The sequence below is a fragment of the Tauraco erythrolophus genome, chromosome 26, assembly GCF_009769465.1.
Source record: "Tauraco erythrolophus isolate bTauEry1 chromosome 26, bTauEry1.pri, whole genome shotgun sequence".
NCBI classification, from domain to species: domain Eukaryota; kingdom Metazoa; phylum Chordata; class Aves; order Musophagiformes; family Musophagidae; genus Tauraco; species Tauraco erythrolophus.
Window position 1 is genome coordinate 4,395,745 of NC_141490.1, and position 15,853 is coordinate 4,411,597.

Sequence of the window (15,853 nt, forward strand, 5' to 3'; positions counted from 1 at the left end):
TAAACAGACTCCCACATACCAGCTTCTTCCAGTAGATAACCAGGAAAGAACAACTCACTTCTGGGCAAGGCTTGGGCTCTGACATGGCAGGAGAGTCACAGTAGTGCCCAGCTGGACATGGTTTGCAAGGGTCTTCACCCTCTATGCTGGAATTTGCCCAGAAGAAGCCTGGCATACAGGGGAAGGAGAAAGGGAATCCAGTCCCCAGAGGGCAGTTATAACCGGGTGGGCAATCCCCAGTCTGGAAAGCGAAACACACAGTCAGGCATGGCTTTGTTGTCTTCTTCTGTGTAGGAAAGAGGAGTCTGTTAAGATTCAACACAGAAAGATCCAAGCTTCATCTACAATTGGAATAACCTGGCATTTTTTTACGCCAAGAAAATGAGGCAGGAAAGAAAGGAAGGAAGGGAATTCACAGTCTTATCAGTGATATTCTGACCATGTAGGATAATTATTTTAGGTGAGATTTTTTTAACGTAAAATCTTGTCATTGAGACAGGCCCTACACGTTGCTTGTACAGTTGTGGGGAAGATGCTGTTCTTCCACACTTGGAAAAGAGCTGTAACTAGGATAAGAGTTATCACCTCGCTCTTAAATAAAAGCATGGATTCATCCATGCGGAAGAGAATCCAACCGAGTTTTTCACTCTTACTAGATGCTTCTATTTTTAACAGCTATTAATATTTGAAGAGTTCACTCTTTCCAGAGACAAGACAAGCACAATGAAAGATCCCAAAACTCATTAGATACAGAGCAGCACCAATTCCTGACCCTTTGAACTCTCCTTCATAGCCTGCATTGACAGGCAGAAGGCAAAGTAAAGACAGAAAACATGCATTAAGAGTACTCCATTAATAGCTGCAGCCTTTGGAGAAAAAAGTTGGGAGAACCTGGGCTATACTTACAGGATGAGGAATTCCTAGAGGCTCGATCCCATCTCTGTAGCAGTACTTCCCTGCGGGGCACGCGAAGCATTCATCAGCGCTGCTTAGACCCCTCTGCTCACTATAGGTCCCATTGGGGCAAGGCTTAGCATGCAAGCCCTGGAAATAGAAAAACGGGTCCTTAACATACTAATATGACTGCTGCATCCCACAAGGCAAACATACAGCAGCTGAAGCTATGCAAATAATTCTTCCCAGTTGTTTGGGAACAAACACTGAGAAGCGACACTAGGAATCTGGGGTGAGTGCTGAAAAGGCAGTATAATAGAATGGAGATCCAGCGTCTCAGAAAACGTTATCCTAATATTATGAACAGTTTTATGTAGGGCAAATACTGCTGAGATCTGTGAACATCGAAAGAGTACGTAAACCAGTAAAAAAAAATTATTAGGGAAGGCTCCCATAGCAAGACTAATCCCTGTGCAGTCTGCAACTGTACAGCCAACTTGATGAGAGACCAGTGAACCCCAAGGACCAAAGCAGATTCACTTACAGTATCTCCCCGGGGACAGTAGTATCCTCTTGGGCAGGCATTTGCACTGGCGTCTGGAACAACTGCCTGTCCTTCTGGGCACAGGAGACCCGCTGGGCAAATCATGGCAAGGAGCATCACCTCCTGGCTGGTGTGCTCACTAGCACAGTAATGTCCAACAAGACATGGCAAGCAGGAGACTGAACCTTGGTCCTACAACATGAAATGCACACGGTTCCACTTGCAGGGGGCGAAAGAATCCCTGCACGTTTGGCAAACTGTCTTGAGGCACAGAACAAAGGAAACAAATGCAACCAACTCTACAGCAGACAATCACCCCAAACACTCAGGCTCATCATGCAAGGAGATGGGCTCATTCCAGTGCCTCCTTTGAGGCACTCAAAGCCTCAAGCTCCCCTTGAAGCTCCTCTTTCTGCCAAAATTCAGTCCTTATGCTTAACAGATGCCAGGATAAAATTATTGCTACTTACTGAGAAGTTGCCAGCACCACATGTTGTAGGAGTAACAGTGCCAAGCTCAGGGCAGTAATATCCTCCAGGACAAAGGACACAGTCCGCAGCTGCTTTTGCACCATGTTCCATGCGATAGGTTCCTCTGCAGGAGAAAATATAACAGAAGGGAGAGTCACAAGCAGCAGCAAAGTGGCCAAGAAAAGGACAGTGCACCTCTGGTCTGCATACAAAAGAAGGAAATCTACCATTTCTGAAGCTGAGAAACTGCCTGAATCAGAAAAAACTTGCCTGGATCACCCAGTAACATGCAAGGTGGAAGGAACTTGCTAACATTTCTGGCCCAGAAAGATATTAATTAAAATCAGAAGTATTCTGAAATGCCTTGTAGAAATATTTTCTTTTGTACCTGCACAACTACTGCAGTACATGTAGTGTACTTACACTGGACACAGAACTGGCTTGGAGGTCCCACTGGAGCAGTAAGCTCCTGCAGGGCAGGCAGCACAGTCTTCCACTCTGCCATTTCGCAGCCTGGTACTGTAAGTTCCCGCAGGGCAGGGGTACTGTGTGCCCCTCCGTGTACCTTTCCAAAAAAAGAGGAGACAACCATCCTAATTCTTAATACAGCCTTTAAGACAGAAGGCAATAAGGCCTGCTGTTTTTCATCGCTGTTAAGTAGTTCCCTGAGTTACGTGTAAATACATATTTATATATACAAAAATCACTGCTCGCAGCTCTGAGAATAACAACAAAAATCAATTTAGCAAATACCGTAGCATCTTTGTAGGAAGTTTCAAATTCAGTATTGTACTTGCATCAGATACTTGATTGTGCATTTTAATTCTTTGCAAATTAAGGGAAAATGATGACACCAAGATGCTCAGTTCAAACAATACAGATTCAAAGTATTGACTATACAGAATGGACAGTTGCTATCCAACTCCACACTGAAACACTTCAAAAATATTCTGATAAAGTCAGCATGTGATTTTATCAGAGTTCACAAAATTTCTGAACACAGAAATAAACTAAATCTCCTTCATTCCCGCGAAAAGCTGCCTACCTTGAGGGCAGTAGTGCCCTGAGCTGCACATCCCAGTAGGGATATGGGCTCCTCCTACACAAAACCAGCCTGCAGGACATGGAAAGCACTCCTCTTCTGAGGTCAGGCTTGTCCTATTGCTCCAGGTGCCTGGGGCACACTTGTGCTGCATTGGGTGCTTTGTGCCTGGTGGGCAGTAGTGACCAACTGGGCATGGAGTAGGAGGCTTCTGTTTCCCCCCTGTTCCTGTAAACACAAAGGAAAAATTAAGAGAAGCAATGTAGCCTAACGTGTGTCATACTGGCTTCACACAACTCAGTTCCCTCATTATGTTTTCAGCTCTGCTGGATGACCCCGACTTAAGCCTTCTCCTCATTTTGCACCTTTCCTCTATTTAAAATGGGACAATAATTACTCCCTCTGTTGATGAGGGGCTCTATCACAAAACTAGAACCAGTTACTAAAGCAACTATTCCTCAACCCAAGCATCCTGCATGGTGCCGCTGTCCAAGGCTGGCAGAGACATTGAAGTGAAGAGGTGACCAATAAGCTAAAAACTTTGTAAAAACTGGCTGCTTCCAGGTCACGAACATGAAGTTAAAACAGTAACCATGAGTGGCATAAAGAGAAAATTTCAGAGTAAAATTAAAATCAAGTCATCCAGCAGGCACAGCAGTCTATGCAGTAACACTAAAGGGCAACTTTTTCCCATTTACCGTTATTGTGATACCTCACTGACTTGCTCTAGTACTTACTGGTAGGCTCTGTGAGACTGGGTACCAAAGAACACGGTTCACTTTGTCATAAAGCCACCTACCTCTCACACAGACAAATCCAGCGGGGCATGTTTCACACTGGGACTTATCAAAGAGGTTGAAGCCATTGCCAACTGTTCCCGGAGGACACGCGTTGCTGGGGAAATGAGGGCTGGATGAGCCCGCTGGGCACACGTACCTAACAAAACACAGCAGGCTAGCTGGGACAAATGTTTTGATGCAAGAGGGAGACAAATCCTGTGCCCTACCACAGCATTAGGATGAATGCTGCAGCTGGGGAAAAGCTGAAGAACTCCATGCTGTGGCTGGCAGCAATGTAACTGAACCAATAATGCAGAAATACTGAAAACAAAGCACCGTAAATAGACTGGTTGTGTCATACATATTTCACTAAAAGAAAAGCAAGTTATTCAGCCACATCACACTGTTCGTAACGGTGGGATGTGTGGCCCAGCTTCATTCTTTTCTCTTGTACCACCCATTCTGTGGCAATAGCAGGCAGCAGTGCCTTCCACCAGAGCAGTCCATGCCATGCTGATTTACCAGAAACTGCAATAAAATCTTGACATAGCATAGGATGCCACCTGCACCTTCCTATGCACAAAGCAAAAACAATGGAGGCGAAATATATGCACAGACACAAATAGAAGCACAGAAAAAACCCAAGGCTTACCCCGGTGAGCACTCCGTGTCAGGCTGGGCCAAGCCAGTCTGAGTACAAGCTCTCCCTGCTGGGCAGGCTCTGCAATCTGCGGCTTCATCCTGTCCTTGGAGAGGATTGTACGTACCTGGCTGGCATGGGACTGGGTAACTTGCTCCAGCAGGACAGAAATACCCAGCAGGGCACTTCAAACACAATCCAATTCCTAAAGAGAGAGAAGACATTTAAAAGGTCCCAAAGGCAGCATCATCTGCTGACAAAACAGAGGGCCCTACAAAATATTATTTCCTTGCTTTCACCTATAGCAAGAAAGTATGATGGAGCTTCATTCATATCAACAATAAAGTTACTGCAAAACCAGAAGGTGGTGGTATTGGATTAGCTGAATGTTACTGCGGTTGAGTGGCTCATGGAAGCAGCAAAACCATCTGGACTGTGTTCCCAGCCGATAACACAAGAAATGAGATACATTTAAAAATAAACACAAACATCAGCCTGAAAACACACTCTGATGAAGGCGTATTTAATAATCACAATGCTTAGACCCCAGTTGTGAGAGAGCCTGGGGTTTCCTTAAAAGCTGAGCTGTTGCCGTATTTGCATGCTGAATCCAGAGCGAGATGAACGGGTTTTGCAGACTGGAGACACACTCAGTAAAAACACACGGATACCTGCTTGAATGACAACCAGTTCAAGCTGTGATCATCTCTAAATTCCCATGTGTTAAACAAAAGATGCTTGCATTGTATCTTAAGGGAATACTAGTAAGACCAATGCATAGTAAAACAACGATCCCTTACTGGTGTCACCCTGTTCAGAAAGTGCATTTCATTACAAAATGTCTCCAAATGTTTAACTTGGTGAAAAGGAAACACAAATATAGCACAGGAGTAGTTGCTATCCTCCTGAGTCAGGCCTTTCAACAGCACAAAGCAAAGAGAGCAATTCAGAGGGAAGGGAAAACACTGGCTGATGATGATGGCTCCCTGGAGTACTTCCAGGTTGAACTCCTGCTGCCTTCAAAATGCTTGTCAAGGCAAGGCTCAAGCATACTCTAGCGTGTACCTGCCTTTGCAGGCTGGAATGGAGCCTTACAGCCCGCTTAAAACAAATAGGATTTATTAAAATCTAGCCTTCCCCCTCCACAGATTGAAGATGCAGGTCCAGATTAGGATTCTTCAGGGTGCAAAGCAAGTTTAAAGGTCATCTCTCCCTCTGCCTTCCACCCATGTGCTCATTCCCACCCCTCAGAAAAATCTCATTATTTCCCCCTTACCTTTACTCCACATATCACGGATGAACACAAGCTTCGAAAACCTCAGTATGACAAGACTTGAGTTTCCCAAGACCACAAAATTCCACAGCTCTGAGCAAAGCTACTGATTCAACACACCTGAGGGGGGCTGCAACCTCATGGAGCTGTGGGACCCTTTAAAAATTGCCTTAAGCTGACAAAAGCTTCATGATGTGGATCTGCACCCCTAGCAAATCCAGTGGGACTGCCATTTACATGGCCAGAATCCACGCCACTTGGCATAGGGACATAACATTTCCATTTCTTATCCGACCTCTAGAGATGATGCTTCCCTTTGGAGTTCAGAACAGACTTGATAGCATGGTTGCCTGGACACTTTATACGAGACCAGTCAGGGCACAGATTTACAGCATATTACCTATTCTGCAGGACCAGGCTAGCCCAGGTACTTGTGCAATAAACGTGATGCAGACAAATTTGGTTTCACTGAGGGGTAACTATATCACCCTTAACACGCCGTAGCACAGATGGTGGACACAGGCTAATACCATATAAGCCATCATCTGCCTCATGGTACTAAAAATATTCTGTGGCTTGTCAGAGTGTATTCATGTGTCCCCTGCCTATTTTGGAGCAAGCATTTACCTATCTTTGCCAAGTGTTTTTCAGGAGAGTTGACAATATCATTATATAAAGTAGTACAGGCACAGCATAACAGCTTATATTATTAAACCAAAAGAGTTTTTAAACTCTAATTTACTTTGCAGCTTCTACAGCATTTGTTCAGGTGCCAAGGGCCCTGTCTCTTGAATTTTGCTGCCTTGATGACATATGAGGTTTGTTCCTTGCTGCACCACGCAAATGCACTTCTGGTTTTAATTTCAGAAGTGGGCGGAAAGCAGCAATTTGCTAGACTTAGCTGGTGAGTAAGAAAATCATTCAACAGTCAAGCTGCTTTAGCAGCTGAGTCATTTGCTAGAGAAGAAATGACGAAATAGAAAAATATATCGCTTGATTTGAAGGAGATAATCATTTTCTTAGCACACGTACCTCTCTGAGAGGAAGAGCCCAGTAGATGTAAAGGGAGAAAGAGCAACTGAAGTCTAGTTTTCTGCTCCTAGCCATGCACCTGGTCATTTGTGACCCTGAACAAAACATTCTGGTCTTGGGCCAAAGTTTATTTTAGTGAGTTGAGCTCATTCTCTGCATCTCCCTCTGACTCTAATTTCCCATTTGCACAGCACTTTTAAGGAGAGAGAGGCATTTTTTTATAACATTGTGAGAGTCACTGAGGTACTCTGAAATGTTCAGAGCCAGGCAGAGCTAACCTTAGCAACACGCGATTACTGTAGCAGAAATCCAGGTCTCCCCTTCCATGCCTAAGCAAAGATGTAGTAGCAGAGACGACTTTAGCAAAGCTCTATTATTCTATCCTTTTAAATTAATTTAGCCATTACTAAATTGCAAAATCTGGTCACTTTCAACAGGTTTCCCCATCATTAGCATGACTCAGCGCTACTATATCCAAAACAAAAGTTCTACTGATTTAGAAAACCAAACCAAAAATATTTACAAAGAAACATCACAGAAAATAGAGCTGGAAATCTGTGGAAGCCTTGTGTCTACCTCCTTGCATGCATTTCAGAACATTACACACTGCTTCATCTACTTGGCACTCTAAAAACTCTTAAGGGCAAGACTTCCACAGCTTGTGAAGGCATAAATTTCACTGCTTTTTTACTGCTATAATAAAAAAGTTTTGCCTATCTGTAACCTAATTTCCCCTTCCTGCAAGAATGAGCCAGGGACTATTGTGATTGATTCAAACACATACAAATAAAGAATCCCTTTCCCAAGGGAAAGTGTATGGTCAACTTACTTTATGTTACTCCTCTGTTCCACTTGTAAAAGAGCTTGAAAATGAGTCTGTGTTACAGCATAACACATCTCCTTAAAGTTGACTAATAGCACTAAAAAAAGTGTCTCACGTGCAAAGCTGACAAAGCTGAGTAAGTTCTAACAACAGGCCAGTTGCTGACTTTGGCTTCGCAACTGATCTGTCGGATGACTTTAGCACACCATTTCAGATTGCTCCTTGATTTTCCTTCCTTCCACTGAAAGTACAACAGTCACCTTTTCCCTCCGTTGCAACTTCTTTGAAATCTCTGCATGGGGCAGATATCTGAACACCAGGGTCCTTTGTCCATAAAGGCAGTTCCAGTGAAATAAGTGGATTGTAAGCACCCCTGGATGTAACACCTTTGTAATTCCTGAATGCTTCACCACAGATCTGGTGACTTGTAGGTGATTCCATGGGTGCTCCTTTCATCCAACTCTAGCATTGCCTGAGCCAGAGCCTAGTAAATAAGTACTGTGACTGCCAGCCCCTTCACAAGAAGGTACATAACGGTGTGGTTTACAGTGAGAATTATCACCCCCGCTGTCCAAAATGAAGATCTTTTATGGCACAGACCTGGCAAGCACGAGGAGCTGCTGCTGGGTGTATGAAGTCCCTCTTTGGGCTTGAAGCTCCCTGCTGGGCATGGAGAGACTGCAGGGCCATCAGAACAGAAGTGACCTATAGAGAAGAAACATGTGGTTCAGAAATGATGTTCTGGACGACTCAGACTCAGAGCAGAGAGGCGACAGGTCGCTCACACGCTGACACGTGTGCTTGTTGTGGGGGACAAAGCACAAGTATTTGCTGGCTAAATCATCAGGTTGTATGAACGCTGCACCCTGAAGGCAGACAGGAACGTGCTCTGATCTGTCAGGATACAAACCACCTGCAAAGTGGAAACGGAAGAGCCAATTGTGTCAGCACAGTGCTCAGTCTGAGCTAATACACTGTCCAATGGAAAAGGATTTATTAGCACAAGCTCAAGGCAAAGCTAAGGTGTAGTAGTGTCCTAAAATAAAACAGATAGTAGGTGATACACAGTTTCCCAGAGCCTATTTAAGCTTTGCACGCATAAAAGCAGCAAAGTCCAGCATGGTCCCCAACAAGCTGGTACACTACTGATGACACCAGCCTAGAACCTGGATAGGACTGCTGGCCAGTAAATGCACTTTCTTTACTTACACATTAAAAAGGTTTCATACCTAATGGCATTAAGATGCCAGATTCACTTAGGCAACGGAGAGGAGGCCATTCCAGTAGACTATGTTTCAAAAAAGTCTTTCACAGCAGTGAGTGAAATTGAGTAATAGGTGAAGTCGAAGATGAACAAGCCTTGCCCAGTGATGTCTGTCTGTCCCTCCAATTCCAACTCACCAAGTCAATATATATCAGCAGCTAAATTGTCCTGCACTAGGCACGAGGGCTGTCTGGAGGGGGCAAGGGAACCTGCTCCAGAAAAGATATTTCAAGATGTCTAAAGCCCTTTAACTTGCAAAAGGATTTTCCTGTGTTTACACTGGGAAAAGACAACGCTCAAGAAGCACAGGGCAGAAATCCAGGAGTAAAGCTTTCTACTAAAGCTAACCAATGAAAAATTAAAAGAAAGCTTTGAAACTCAGTAATATTTTCAAACTTCAAGCATTAAAGTTTACAAATCATTTTAAGCATTTATGGCAAGTTGTAAAAAAAAAAAAGAAAAGAGGAGGTTATGGAATTTCACTTTTTTCTGGGTTTGCTTAATTTTGAAAGAACGTTTTCCTTGAGATCCAGAATTTCAATAGCATTTCAGACAGCTCTTGTTTGTTGAAGGCTGTCATTTAAATGATTGATTGTTCTTTTATCCAAGAACATGTTCATTTCAGGAATACAAACAAAGCTGCTGTGAAGACTATAAATCGCTTGTTCTGCAATATAAGCAGAGACACATGGACATAATCAATGGAAGAAAACAGCAGGTCACGTTATTTAAAAGCAGCACATTAGAGATAGCCCAAATCTTTCATGTTTTGGAAATTTTGACAAGATTTGGAAAATAAATTCTCATTAATTTCCTGTCTAAAAATGTTTCTTCTTCCTTTTGTAGAACTGAGCTGGCAAAGAACATTCAAACGTTTAATATGTCATAACATTTTTTTAATTCAAAACATACAATGAAATTTCAAGCTAAATATCAAATTTAGTTTTATTAGTTAGCATCACTAGAATTAATTGTTCTCCCTTTCTACTCCAATTCTTCTGCTCTCTCCAAGATCACGAGGATTAAAGATCAGCTGAAGTGCTCCTGCTCCTGTTCTAAGGACCACACATTCTGCTCCCCAGCTCAATATACCATCTTTCTCTTAAAATCCTTCCGCCAGTTGTACATTTAGTGATGAAATGCTTATGTCAAGCTAGAACCAATTACTCTTTCCAAGTAAGATTTTGTAGAACTTGATTATCGAATGCTTTACTAAACCCCAGACAGATATTTGAAGAGTGAAAAAATAAAAAAGAAAAAAGGATTTAACTGCGGAATGAAAGTGCCACTGCTACGTTGAAATACATTGCTATGTATCAGCACAGCAATGACACTCTGTTCATGTGCACGCAGTGCTAAGTGCACAGATTCTATGTAATTAAAGTCAGTCAAATCATGGAAAAGAACGCTGCTAATCCTCAGGCCTCTCCTGCTTGTGATGGTGTTCAAACTCCTTACCATCTAAGGGCTTTGCAATCAGGCTGGATGACTTATTTATGAACACGAGAGAGACCAATTTTAACACTGAAGCACTGAATTTCAGCACACGATACCCTGCATGTATTTAACCTGTTGAGCACCCACTCAGAGGTTTTCACTTGCTCTCTCCAGGCTTTGTGGTTGATACACTGGAGGCAAAACCTGACTGCAGCCTTTGGCAGATCTTGCACTACGAGCAATAATAATACAGTAGCAAATCTGTCACTCTAAAATCCGTGCTCTAACATGCCTGTGTCTGTTCACTTGTTCGAATGCTTGCTAAGTACAATTTATAAATACTTCCTTAAGCCAACATTTCCTTATTTTCTTTATGGAGCCATGATTAGTTCCCTGGTCCTCTACATAGCACAGTAACTAGTAAGTGTAGTATGATACACATCTACAAAACCACCATCACTCCCTGAGTATGACTGACCCTGCGAGAGGCAAGTTATTTGCTATTCATACCTAACCCCAGGCACTGGAAGTAAGAGAACTCTTCTGTTCTATTCTCTCACTTGTGTATTATAACTGGAACTAAACTACTGAGATTTTGGTCTGGCACAATCTCTTTAGCTTCTCCGTTTCTCCTTCTACTGGACAACGCGTAAGGTACCCAGAGTACAGGAACTCTTCATTATTTAGTAAGAGGGATTTTAATTACGGACATGAGAATCAAGTTACTGCATTTAGTGACTCTGCAGGAGGCACCTGGAGCCGTTCATTAAATAGTTCATCTTCACATGCAGTACAGGGCTTACAGGAGAGAAAAAAGCTTGGTAGGACTGCAGTTTGCAAACTGCACCCCTGTAGTGATATTACACATTCTTTTACAAATTCACAGCTACACCACCCTCTCCCTACAAGGCCTTTTGGCTAGGGTTCAGGTGGGCTAGGAAACGTGAATTAAAGTCTGAGGGTATGTGGAAGGAATTATCGGCGATACTGCTGCTACCTGCTGCACCAAACTTTTCCTATTACCAATTACTGTATTGAGAACAGAACAGAATTTACGTGGAGGGCCTTGGGGGGATACCAAAGCACCACACTTTATCACAGGAAACAAGCACAGCAGAAAGCTAACCTTGGGCTACCAAATCCTCACTAGGCTTATCCTTATTCTCTGGAATGTATAAGGGACATGCCAGGATTTTAATGCTGCAGAAAACTCTCTCTTTCTTTGTAGGGAAACTATGCCAAGCAGCCACTGAGTACCAGAACGGCTTAACCTGCACTCTCACTGAAGGGTTGCAGGCTACCAGCCTGGGAAAATGCAAAGCTTTGGGTTTTTGGTATCAGGATTATTCCCAAATAGCAAATACTCACAAAATGTAACTTAAGGTGGCTTCCTGAGTTACTCCATCTTTTGCTTTGACGGACGTTTTTGGCTAATTAATCATGTGAAATGACATTCTATGTCTGTCATAATTTCCAAAGATAATAATTTCACTACAAAAATGTAGTCTCTCCTAACCTGTTCCCCCTGCTGCCTCACTCAGTACCAGCATCTCAGTGAAGAATTTATGACACCCCCAACAATGACACACTGCAATTTCTTAAACATAGGCTTATTATTTATGTCTCTCCCTTCCTTCTTCTTCCCCTAGCTTTACATGCTGAGCATGATGTCATATGGTATGGAATATCCCTTTGGTCAGTTGGGGTCAGCTGTCCCAGCTGTGTGTCCCCCTCCCCATCTTCTAGTGCACCCCCAGCCTGCTCACTGGTGGGCTGGTGCAAGAAGCAGAAAAGGCCTTGACCCTGTGTGAGCACTGCTCAGCAAAAACTAAAACATCCCTGTGTTACCAACACTGTTTCCAGCACAAATCCAGAACAAAGCCCCATACTAGCTACTGTGAGGAAAATTAACTCTACCTCAGCCAAAACCAGCACGAATGCCTACATTACACCTGGGAATACAGCACTCACTACAAATGGGTATTTGTGATGGCCAGTGAATCAAGGCTCTGAAGTGGAGAAAGCTGTAAGTGTGTGCAAACCAATTTTACAGGTGATCAGTTAAAACCGCAGTGAGAGAGCTTCTTTCTCTCTTTTTCGTGTGGAAAGAGAAAGAAAAGGCTTCTCTTGTTGCCCAGCAATGCTTGCACGTTCAGACACACTAGCTTATGTCCCAAGGCTACACCAGCTGGACCTCTCTCATAAACCCAGCAAGCGCAATGACTGTCAAAACCAGCTGTGATTCCCAGCGTTCTCTCTTCTTCATTCTCTGCTTTTCATGAACTCTTCTGAACACGCCAACACCTGCTTTATGTCAGGAATCATTTTTTAACCTCCAGTTTTACTGCAATACAAGGAGCCTATCTCTGTTCCAATACTGCCTGATAAGCTTTACCAGAGCAAAGTGTCATTTCAGCCTCCTTAAGTTCTACGTTTTAATGCCTACAGAAGATACTCGTGTGATGTACTTACCTGCTGGGCAAGGCTGGCATTGCAAAGCATCTTCAGTTGAGAAAGAACCAGGAGTGCAGGTTACACAATGAGTGCGGCTTGGATCTGGCTGCTGACCAGTCAAACAATGCTAAAGGGAAGAAACACAAATTCATACCACCAGAAGGTCTAACGGCCATTGCTGCCCAAAGCTGTGTCCCAGGGAGGCCTGAGTCAGGAAAAAACCCAGTACTGCATCCTGTCTCATGCTTCCTCTTTCCCTGTCCTCTCCTCCCTTCCCAGCACTACTTCAGCTCTATGCTCCAGGGACAATTTCCAGGAGCAAAAACAGTACTTCGAAGTCCAAGCTTCTTTGTGCCCTCGGCTGAGGCTTTTAGTGCTGGCAGATGACCTGAGTGCTAATCTGCACAGAATTTGGATAAAAAATATTTATTTCTCTTGATGCAGGCTACTTGTAGATGGTCTTAGATCTAATACACCACTGAAGTGTTGGAAATCTGTCTTCTCTTGACAACACGTTCATGTTCAGGCCCTGCCTGTCAGGAAGAATGAAAATTTGCCGTTGGAGAAAACCATGCTCATTCTATACCTGTCTGCTCCGTCCATCTGGGCAGATGTACGGCTCTGGACACTCCTGACACTCCAACTGTCCCTCTGGTGAATACTGACCAGGGCCACAGCTCCTCTGCACGCCACTATGTGGATCACATGAATAGCCATCTGGACACGCACGGCACCCAGCTCCACTCTCTAGGCTGAGATAGCCATTGGGACAAACCTGCAGTGAGATCACAAAGAGCATCAGATCCACAAAAAACATATTCTTTGCATGGATAACGTAAAACAGCAGTTTCAGACATCCTCAGCTCAAGTACCAGAAAAAGGATCTTGGATCATTTTCAAAACCTGGCCTACATACTCTTGAGAGCTGCCAAAACGTGCTTTTTAATGTCAGTGGCGTAAACAAAGAATGCTGTTTAAAAAAGAGTGCTGCTTGCTGTCCACCTAGAGGGACAACCTGCTTTCTCTGAGCCAGATCAGAGTCAAATACAGCGCAGGAATTTACTGAGAAATTTCAAAGTGGACTGCAAAATCTGGGGAGAAGCCTGAAATAAAATGATTCAAAACACATGGGAGTAGAGGCAAAAAGTACTACTTTGCCTGTTTGCTCTTTCCCTGTCCGTCAGCTTACCCGGCAGGCTGTGATGTCTGCTTGAGCGGTAAGTTCATTGGCTGTTCCCAGCGGGCATTTCCTTGGAGCTGCTTGACCCCCAGGGCAACTAGATCAAAAATAATAAAGTTATAAAATTAAATTCTTCTGCTTCTTTGGAATTCTCTCTCTTACCAGCCAGTATGGGTGTTGCGTAGATACAGGAACGTTCCTCTCACCAACTGCTCAAACAAATGCTCTTTTAGGCACAGAAGCGTGGATTCACATCAGATCCCTCCAGAACCTCCGAGGGTTCTAATACACATACAGGAGCTCAAGGTGCATCGCTTGGATTGCACATGCAAGGAGAGAATTTGCAGGAGGAGATGTAGCAACCTAAACTTAGGGTTCAAGACAGTCTGTACAAAACCTGTCTTTTGTAACTGGGTTTAAGATCATGTCTGAAAACTCCACAATAACCATTTCTACTTTCATTTAAATTGAGCGTGTGTGGCAGAGGAAGTACTCAATGATTTTCTTCTGAGGATCCCAGAGCACACTGGCAATGATACCCAGAGTTGAGGACAGCTGTACAACTGAAAATGGCTCACTGAGAGCTTGCTTGCAACACAGCCCCACGCTGGCTGGTAGTCTGTGTGTTGGGTTCAGCACCTCTGGAAAGCAACCACCAACCCCCTGCAACTCCCTGTTCTTTGTACCCAGGCTTCTCTGTTCTCAGGTTACTGCTCTGTGCCCAGCTTACATCATGTTTTCTGACAGGCATGTCACTAAGTAGCCAGGACACAGAATGAATTTTCCAGGGGAGGATTCCCTGCACTGGAGGCTAAAGACATCTTGTATTGTTCTTTTAAACTGAAAATCAGCTTAAGTTTTTCTGCTGCTACAAATACAAATAACGTTCCTGCCCATCCTAGATACACACTACACAAAATACACAACACTCAAAATCTGTCCTAAGCAATCTCAAATGGAACCTGGTTTTGTACATTCCCCACAAACACAGAGACTGTCACTCATTTTACTGAAACTGTTGTGCTGAAGAACAACCACTCCCATTGGCTTCACGGGGAGCTGTGAGCGTCAATCCCTGCAGAAAGCCCTGGATGGCATTTCAAGTCAAAGATAGTGACTTTTAGATAGTGGTTTTCCTGGTCAGCTGATTATTCATCTATAAGGGACTAGCACTATGCTTCGTGCCCCACCTCCTGATCCGCATTCCAAAATAGCTCTCAGAATATTCTCAGTGTAAAAATGATGTCTCAAATGTTTAACTTTCTTGTTGCAGGAGTCTGAGTGCTGGGTGGGAGGGAAGGAAGGAGACTTACTAGAAACCTGTTGGACACTCCAAGCAGTTGCCAGCTGCGTAGTAATGTCCCTGCCTGCAGTCTATGAGACAGTGGGTCTGGCAGTCTATGCTGCAATCTGGTGAGAGGGAAGAGGTCCCTAAAAGAAAGCAAAAGAAATACATGCAAGGTATAATGAACAAACATTCAAGACTCCAAACTAAAGGACCAGTTATTATTACACCATAATCTGCACAATTTTATCACTAGTGCTAATGGCACTAGTACTACTCTTACAATATTCTTTACTATTAAGAACAATGCTTTGCCTTTATAGAGAAACAGTGTTTATGAATGCAACACAGCATCTCAGAAACAGGGAAAAAAGAAAAAAAATAAAAAAGAAACAGGAAGTATTCTAAGCCTGTCTTGTTAAGAAAGAATCTGAATCAGAAAATCTCATGCTCCACAGTCAAATAAGCTCCTTGTTATCGTTATTGCTGTTACACCTACATGAAATAGCTGACCTCTCAGAGTTTACCAAAGCTGGAAATAAACCTAACTTCTTGGGTTTTCTATTCATCAACACTATTTCCCTGTCCATTATCTCTTCGCTCTTAAGTTTTGGTGACTAAAATTAAGGAAAGGTTTCTCTTTCAGAACTCAAATCTGTTCCATTAAGATTTCTAGGTAAACATTCTGAGTACAAAATTCTGGGGGAAATCCCAAAGGCTTTACATAGGCATCCAA

General features: G+C 43.4%; 1 protein-coding gene across 1 annotated transcript in view; it reads right to left on the reverse strand.

Annotated features, from left to right (window-relative positions):
• Window positions 1-2,019, reverse strand: part of LOC147526871 (uncharacterized) — a 42,317-nt gene extending 40,298 nt beyond the window's left edge. Inside the window, exons 1-4 of the mRNA XM_086627016.1 lie at window positions 1,909-2,019; window positions 1,439-1,630; window positions 907-1,044; window positions 59-241 (exon numbers count right to left, since the gene is read on the reverse strand). Coding sequence (XP_086483142.1) covers window positions 59-241; window positions 907-1,044; window positions 1,439-1,630; window positions 1,909-2,019 — 624 coding nt within the window. The remainder of the gene's footprint in view (window positions 1-58; window positions 242-906; window positions 1,045-1,438; window positions 1,631-1,908) is intronic.
• Window positions 2,020-15,853: the final 13,834 nt, after the last annotated feature.